We start from the raw sequence: 9,203 nt of genomic DNA, 5'->3' as shown, positions 1-9,203 counted from the left end.
TATATAACAAAAAAATTTGAAAATTAAAATTACAAAGGTTTTGTGTGTTTGAATTTTAAAATGTATTTGGTGTTGAAAAATTTTGATTTGGATTTTTTAAATTTGAAAGTTGAGTCTATTGGGTATTTTGAATTTTAAGAAAATTTTCAGGTAACTAAAAAAAAGGGGTTGAATTGATTTTGAATTTGGATCTTTTATTTGAATGGCAACCAAAATATGAATAATTTTTATTTTGGAAAAATATTAGAGAATTTTAGAAGAACTTGTGTAAATTGAAGCTAAGTGTAAGTAGTATTTACAGAGTAATAATGAACTTTATTATTACTAAAAGAGTGAAAGTATCTGTCACAACGTTTACTTTTAAATTTTAATTCAAAGTTATTTTAATATTTTTTCAAATGCTTAATGATACTTGGCATCAATTTATTTGTCATTCTAAGTCCCTCTTCAAAAGAATTCTCATATCCGGTGAGCAAGCACTAAAAGTATTGTTCTTCCAATGCATAAAGCAATTTCCAATTACACTTGTGTTACATTTCCAAAAAAAAAAATTACACTTGTGTTAAAACAGGAAATCTATTTTTCTACAGCTGTAGGTTCTCTAAGATCCCATGATACAAAAAATTTAGTCATTTTAATGCTAATTAGTAGTTTGTCCTAAATTATTTTTTATTTGTACATATCTTTTTGTCTAAATATATTTTTATGCTAAAGTATCCCTTTATTTTCAATTTATATATACTTACATAGTACCAAACACACCTTAAAGAATTAAATAATGTAAATTAACTAGTTTATTAACTTTTCTTTTATACAAGTTCAATCAAGCAGAATAATTTTGATATTCTTTTTTTTTTTTTTTTTTTTTTTTTTTTTTTGGTCGATAATTTTGATATTCTCAATTTGGCACTGAACAAATTGTGCAATTGCGTGTCTAAAGATCTCTGAGAAATGTTGGAGGAAGTAGTGAACCCAATTCAGTACTTGGGAAGTTTGTAATTTTGTATGAAACCATAAATGAATTGAATATATATAGCGCTACTACATAAACGGTTACAATCCAAAGCGATCAAAGAATATGGAGCATTAACTTTGCTGCAATAAGTTGCACACATTTATAATTATATTCATGCAGTTTCTACAGATGTTGTTAAGGATGAAAATGTGATTTGTTTCAGCAAAATGACTACTATAGAAGCATAAATAATAACTAAGCCAACAAGAAATTCACTTCCAATAGGCAACTTAAATCACAAAGTTAACTTTTTTATTGGTACATAAAGAAGTGGAAGTTGTCCCTAAACCAAGAGTTGTTCAGTTCCTGCTAACGAAACTACAACACTTATGGTTCAATACTTCAATCACAATGATTTTCTTGACACATTTTCATGATGTTACAAACTTTGAAACAAACCTTTTTCAAGGACCCAATCTTCAATCATTGCTTGAGATGTCATAGGTTGATCAGATGGTAAAAGATGCCCTGCCCCTAACACCACAACATTAGTGAGTGACTTCCATTGTTGGACATAGCCAGCAAGCTCTCCGTTCACCTTCCATATCTTCCTCTCTGCATTCAAAAAATCCTCAATCTCTTCCCACTTCTTCGTCTTCACCCACGCCTCGACCTGAACCACTCCATCCTGAATATCATGCTGACCTTGATATAACAACACCCTAGTGTTCCTCACCAAATCCTCGACCATGTACTTCACACTCTTCATCACATCAGCATGTAACATGCGCCAACCACATCGCTGCATCCTTCAAACACAAGTGACTCATTGTTTACCCCTAAGGCCTTCTTAGCTTTCACATTGTTCAAGAATTTATCAACTACATCATCGCCATACGGCTTTTTCCTTGTGTAATCAAACAAAGTAGCCAACCCTGTTACATTCCTCAACTTTCGCAAACCTAACCGCTTTCAATTGATCCTTCTCCAACTCATTCCTCTACCTCTCATTGATCAAACCAATATAATAAGCATTAACAGCATGAGTAACCACTTGTGTAACAGGGTCAGTCAACCCATCTCCAATAGCCAAACCAGCCAAATTCACTCTCTTAGAACCGCGCAGCCGCGAATTCTCCTTCAATATATAGTATCCAATAGCAGGAACATACTTTCCAGCATAACTTTCACCAGTAATATAAATAGGACAGTTCTTGAAAATAGGATCATGCTCAACAAACCTTGTTATAGCAGCAAAGAGATGCTTTGCAACACCATTTTGATCAGTTGGGATTTCTTGTGTTATTGCAGCTACACTGAATCCAGAACCGATGGGGTTATTAAGAAAGAGTAGGCCAAAGATCCTATTCTAAGCACCGGGGTTAGGGTGAAGTGTAAGGGGTGATTCATCAGTGAGAGTCCATGGTCCAACCAAGCTCATAGAAGTTGCCAATCATGGAGGAGCATCCGGGGCCACCTTGGAGCCAAATGAGAAGTGAGGTTTGGGAGAGAGGTAAAGTCGAGTTATGAGCTTCATAGAAAGCATAGAAGATAGCAGAGGAAGATATGGTACTTACTGGAAGCTAACCTTAACGCATTAATATTTGTAAGTAACCTATGTTAACGTAGAAAAGAGAGAAATTGAAGTAAAAAATAAAAATCATCATTTTGCCAAAGAAAAAGAAAAAGAATCTGCACCTCCAATTAAGGCCTAAGGGAGAATGTTTCACATAAGGCTAGGATTCCCAGCACCACCCACACCAACAGGTATTCGTTCCGCTCAAACTCGATCGGACCGATTTGGCAACTAGTCAACAGCATGTAAGGACAGATAATTTGCTACTAATTTATTTATTTTATATTTTTTTTTTTACCAAAGATAGAAAATTCGAACCCGCAACCTCTTAATTGAGTATGGGAAGACTATGCCATTTGAGCTATTACTCGTTGGCTGCTACCAATTTAATTTGCTAATAATACATAATAATATTTAATATTATAAAATATGAAAGACTAAATATTATGTTTGAATAAAAATAATTTACTTTTTATAAATTTAATTAAATATGGTCAAGTTAAGAGAATTAAGATGCAAATTAGATTCAAATTGAGAGTTTAAATCTACAAATAAAAACAAAGTGTAGCTTAAATTTTATCCTATCCTATCAATTATCACCCCTAAATAGGTGTTAGTAGCTTCATCCCAAAATAAAATACTAGAAGAATAACTATTCGAACAATCAATTTGCACATAACATCTGTTGCTTTTCGAATTATATCATGATCATGAAAACGCACATCAATCAATTTGCACCTAGGATAATAATTCGAACAATTGACTTTTGTTTTGTTATCTAATATCTAACAATCAACAATCCACCATGCGGATAAGTTACCACAAAAAAAAAAAAAACAAGGAACAAAATGATTGAAATAAACTGTGATACTCCATAAACTCTAATTGAAATATCTACTGCAGCTACAAGAATGACAAACTCCAGATCCCACAAGAAAATTGCTTCTGAGTTAACTTCATATTCCAAACTTCCATTCACATGCAAAATCAATCAGGATCTGCTTTGTCGAGAAAAAGGAAGGCAAAGACTGTTCCAGCGCCTAAGTTGGGTCGAAAAGTGAGAGACTTGTTAGAGAAAGTCCATGGTTCCAAGTTCCAACCTCATAGAGGTTGCTAAGCATAGAGGAGCAGCTAGGACTGCCTTGGATCTGGTTTAAGAGGCCATATTATCCTGGGGTTCAGGTGCTTGTAATTGAGTCTCAACCAGTGCCTCTGGTTCGTATCCGAAATCAGGTTTAGAGGCCTCTTGTGATTTAGGTTTTGATTCTGAAACCAAACCTTGATTTAACCAGACCTTTAGCATGATCTTGTGATTGTAACTGCTCCTCACATTGGTTTGTGTTTGTGTCTAGCTTTATTTTCCGAGGCCTCCCTCTCCCCCTACCACTCCCCTTTCCTCTACCTCGACCTACACCATCACCTATGCCTCCGCTGATGCCTCTACCTCTACCTCTACCCCTACCACTAGAATTCTGCTGATCTTGATCATCCGTTTGCAATTGCTGCTCAGAATGATTTGCATCTTGATCTATTTTACGAGGCCTTCCCCGACCATGACCTCTACCTCTACCTCGACCTCGACCTAGACCTCTACCAGTACCTCTGCCTCTACCTCTGCCTCTGCCACGACTATACTCCCTTGGGTTGTTTGCATCAGTCTCTGACTTACGGGGCCTTCCTCTGGGACGCTTAGCTGGACGATGCTCAACATTCCCAGATACTGGATTCTCATATCCTTGATTTCCATGTAGCGGTTGATCATTATGAACATTCTCAGGAGCTAACATAGCTCTGTTTTTAAACATTGTTGGTTCCTTGTGCCTTCCTTGACCTGCAACTTGAATTTGAGGAGATGACTACGACTGCTTCTCGATAATATTTACCTTGGGCTTTTGTGCATCAAGAATAAGGTCACGTAACGGTAAAAAGCACTCCTGGATCATCTGCAACTGGCTTAGATTTCAGGTGCCCCCCTCTGCATTGGTTATTTGGAGAATGCTTCTCAGGATCACCAGATACTGAGTTCCCATCTTGCTTTTGTTCAGGAACATCCAAAGAAGACATTTGTTGTTTCAATTGTCCTTCTGACAGTACACATTCTGAACCCAGAAGATCAAGTGGCTTCTGGTAATCAATAACATTCAGCACAGTTGGGAGGGATGAACAAATTGTTTCTGGGTGCACTATGGAGTACTGTTGGCAACAAATTTTAAAAGCATATCATCATGTCCGACAACAAATTTTAAAAGCATATCATCATGCTCATAGTTACATGGAACAAAAAATAAGCATAAGATTATATTTCTCTGAATAATTTAAAGAACAAAGGATGATGGTCAGTAAGGCAAAAAAATTAGAATAAAACAAATTCTCTGAAAGTTTCTTTCTAATATTGATCAGGAAAGGACAAGGGTTGTCACCAAATGTCCCAGAGTAGGGTTAAATTAGCCTCTCGCGAATATGCAAGGTAAAGCTTCCTAATACAGATCTACATAGTGGATCCAGCCCTTCCAAGAACTCTGGGCAGAGTGGAAAATTTATAGGACTAAGCTTCCCTTTATTGAAAACAAAAATAACGGCACAAATATATACGAAAGAAAATGCCAATTGTTCCCCAATACTGTCCTGTATAGGAAAGCTTCAAATGTCATCAAATTAACTCCAAGTACACATTATTAAATAATTTCACTTTTCTATATTAAATGAAAGCATAGAAATCCCAATATTGTAGCAAGGAAAGATATGACACTTATTTTATAAAAACCTTTCCTAAAACTCTCTAATCAAGCAAATTCTTGGATACAACGAGTAAACGAGCTCCAACAAAAGGGCACTCACAACTAACAGCTCCACCACATGAATGATAACTATCAAGTACCAACAGCAGATGCAAAAAATGATAGAAACACCATAATACCTGATCCTGTAACTCCTGTGCTAGAGGCTCTGCTTCAACATATTGTTCTACAACTCCAGCCCCTTGTGATTTATTCTGCTCTCCAACCCTTTCAGCTGACTGGTCAAGTGCTTCTTCCCCCTTCTCTTCTGTCCATTTCACCACACTAATTGGCTCATCAGTCCTTAGCATCACCTAAATCATAAACCTGATGTTGTGCCTCATCTCTTCCCTCTTTAGGCTTATCACTCTTCTAAATCTATTCACAGATTTTTACTCTTTTCCGCTTTCGCTCTCCACCTCCATCCATGCTATGCTGACTTGTCTTCTTTCCTCTCTTCTTCCTCTTACTCTTACATTCCTGTCTCCCCTTCCGATCACCATCTATTCCATCACCATCAGCCTGTAGAACATATCTGCCACCCTCATTACACACAATCTCCTCATCCTGGCAAAGCTTCTCCAATTGAATACCCAAAATCTTCTTATGTGCCCATGGCAAATCCTCATACTCCTTTACAATGAAATTAGAAATTTCTTCTTCAGTGGACCCTTTATTCTCATTTAGCTCAGATATTGCCCTATGTATCATCTAAAAAAAGCACATAAGGGGGCGCAAAATTAAAATCGAAAGAAGAACCGCATACGCATTATGATCATTTCAATTCCAAAGAAAATAAGACACTCAATAAGCAAAATAAAAAAAGATTGAAAATTTGGAGAAAAGTATGGGAAAGGAGCTACCAATGCAAAAGGAGGGTGCGTGGGGGGTGTGGAAAGAAGGAAACATCTTCTTGAGACGCTGCTGAATGAGGGAGGAAACATGGCGTGTTTCGAGGGAGAGAGAGGGGTTGGATTTGGCGAGCTGAGACAAGAGAGAGTCTTTGAGGTTAGCATTGATGTGGTTTCTTCTAGAATGTTCGTCGTTGTTGGGAAGAGGTTGAGGAGGAGAATGAGGTTTCTCCTCTTCGTCCATGATTGGTGCACTACTGAACGACTAGAGGCGACGGCGAGGAGTGACTGAGTGGAGGGGTGGAGGCTGGTGTTGGCGTTGTGATGAGTGAGTGTAGCAGTGAACTCCTTAGAGAGGGAGACTGAGACCGAGAGTGATGAGGGTTCAGGATTGTCAAGGTATTTCTTGCAATGGCTTGTCAAGGTTGCTTTTTCTTCCCTGTGTATTAATTCATTTAATTTGATGAAATTAAAAAACAGCAACAAATAATCAAAAAATCTATCAACAAAAATTCAAAAATTAAAAAACAGCAACAAATAATCACCCTAAAAAACAGCAACAGCAGCGTAACAACACAAAATCAATGATTTCACATTCAGAAATCAAGAACAATCAGCAACAAAAATAAAAAAATAGCAGCAGCAGCATAACAACACAAAATGATTTCACATTCAGAAATCAAGAACAATCAGCAACAAAAATTAAAAAACAGCAGCAGCAGCATAACAACACAAAATCAATGATTTCACATTCACAAATCACCAAGGTCCTGAGAACTAGACCGGTCATCGAACCACTCTAACTACTGGTTTACTGGTCCAACCGGTTCAACCGTGGTCCAACCAAACAAACCATTTTAGAATAAAATAACAAGTAAACTATAAACAAACACTCTAAAACATAACTATAGTCTAATTTAAGATAAATCTTAAACGTCTTCTAAATTTAAAGCACTACATAATTTCAGCATAATTTCAAAAATTAACAATTAGTAGTAGCAATGAGCATAATTTCAACAAAGATTAATAAACTTCTTTCAAAGATTAACAATGAACACTTGGGCAGTAGCAATGAGCATAATTTCAGCATAATTTCAACAAAGATTAGTATAATTTTCTAAAGATTAACAATGAACACTTGCGCAGTAGCAATGAGCATAATTTCAGCATAATTTTAACAAAGATTAATAAACTTTCAAAGACTAACAATGAGGAGTAGCAATAAGCATAATTTCAGCTAAATTATTTTCAATTTTCAGCACAGCACAAAAAAAAGCAACAAAACAGAGTCCAACACAACACAATAGCAATGAGCAGAGCTAACCAAGTAATCATTCAACAATTCAATCTGAACAACAACACTAGTAGCAGCAGAATCCTAAATCGACGAACAAACAAAGATGGACAATAAACAACATGAACAATTAGATAAAAAATACATCTGAACAACAAGAACAGTTCAATAATTACTGTAAAACAAAATAATCTAAATTATTTCATGACAGAGAAACCTAAGAAAATCATTACTCATAACAAGAATGGCTCAATAATGTTCATTACTCAACATCGGTAATAAAAATCAGTCTACAAACAAACATGAAAAGTAGCAGTATGAAAAGTAGCAGCACAGCAAAAACAAACAACACTATAAAAAAAATAGCAACAATCAAGAACCATAAGAACAAACACAGTAGTAAACAAACATCAACAATCAGAAGTTCAGAACCCTCAAAAACAAACAGCAACAATCAGCAGCAACAATAAACACAACACTGAATAATTAAATAAAAAAATACAACATTTGAACAACAAGAACAGTAAACAAACACAGCAGTGAACAAACATCAACAATCAGAAGTTCAGAACCATCAAGAACAAACAGCAACAATCAACAACGACAATAAACACAACACTGAATAATTAAATAAAAAAAATACAACATTTGAACCACAAGAACAGTTCCACAATTACTGTAAAACAAAATAATCTAAATTACTCAAAACAGAGAAACCTAAGAAAATCATTACTCATAACAAGAACAGTTCAATAATGTTCATTGCTCATCATCAGTAATAAAACTCATTCTGCAATTAAATCATTGATCATGAACGAACAAACTAAAATAATGAACAAACTAAAGAAATTACTCATAAAAAAATAATGAACAAACAGAGATTCAGGAACTCAGAGCAGCAATTGAGGGAGAAGGAGCAAGAATGCCGACCACGAGAAGCAGACAGACGGAGGACGGGCGACCACCAAATTGGAGCTGCGACGAGACGCGAAAAAGCTTCCCAAAAGAGCAGAGTGTGGTTGGAGGCTACGGCAGACTGGACGGTGAAGGACAACCGAACGACGGTGGGATGGCGGTGGTGAGCTGAATGGCGGCGGCAATAAAGGCTGGCTAGTGGCTACGGCTTGTGTCACCTCTTCTTACGGTGGTAGCGAACTCCTTGCGGTGGTGGAGACTAGGGTTTCTCTTTGGTTGAGGTTGAGTGAGGGTAGTAGCTCTGCTAAGGGAAGGAGAGGAGAAGGGGCTTGGGGCAATTCTGATAGTGGTTTCTCTTACGGCGAGAAGATGCAGACGACGGCGAGAAGACGAAGATGACAGATGGGCCGAGCTCGCGGAAGAAGAGAGCAGGGGTTGGAGGCTTGGGGGAAGTGGCTACACGGACGGCGGCGGCGTGGCTCGAAGAGAGGCTACGATTTGAGAAGCGAGAGTGAAGAGAAGTGAAGGCTCACGGTTGAGTGATTCAGCTGCTCAATAAGCCTAAGGTTAGTTTGGGTAAATTTTTAAAAATTTTTTTTTTTAGAATTATCTTTTTTTTTTAATTTTAAAAAAAATAAAAATAATTTTATATTTGGGTTCATACAAAAAAATCTTTTTATTTATTAATTATTTTTTAATATAACAATATAAAAGTACTTTTTTGTTTATTTATTACATGAAAAATATTTTTTTAAAGAAAAAGATCTTTTAAAAAAAAATATAAATTACAGCTTCTCCAAAAAATTATTTTTTTTATTTTTCTAGTATTTTATTT

The 9,203-nt window shown here is 36.2% G+C and overlaps 1 protein-coding gene and 1 pseudogene across 1 annotated transcript; both read right to left on the bottom strand.

Moving 5' to 3' along the window:
* Positions 1-1,245: 1,245 nt before the first annotated feature.
* Positions 1,246-4,336, bottom strand: LOC112748235 (serine carboxypeptidase-like 50; annotated as a pseudogene).
* LOC112750122 (uncharacterized) lies at positions 1,246-8,925 on the bottom strand. The gene is made up of 4 exons (XM_072218994.1): positions 8,384-8,925; positions 6,172-6,598; positions 5,449-6,019; positions 1,246-4,724 (listed from the first exon to the last, which is right to left on the bottom strand). The coding sequence occupies exons 3-4, from the start codon at positions 5,617-5,619 to the stop codon at positions 4,443-4,445; spliced, it is 453 nt and encodes a 150-aa protein (XP_072075095.1). The 5' UTR covers positions 5,620-6,019; positions 6,172-6,598; positions 8,384-8,925; the 3' UTR covers positions 1,246-4,442.
* Between the last annotated feature and the right edge of the window lie 278 nt (positions 8,926-9,203).

This window comes from Arachis hypogaea, chromosome 15 (genome assembly GCF_003086295.3).
Source record: "Arachis hypogaea cultivar Tifrunner chromosome 15, arahy.Tifrunner.gnm2.J5K5, whole genome shotgun sequence".
NCBI lineage: Eukaryota > Viridiplantae > Streptophyta > Magnoliopsida > Fabales > Fabaceae > Arachis > Arachis hypogaea.
Note: the sequence above shows the minus strand (reverse complement) of the source record. Positions and strands in the feature narration are given on the sequence as shown.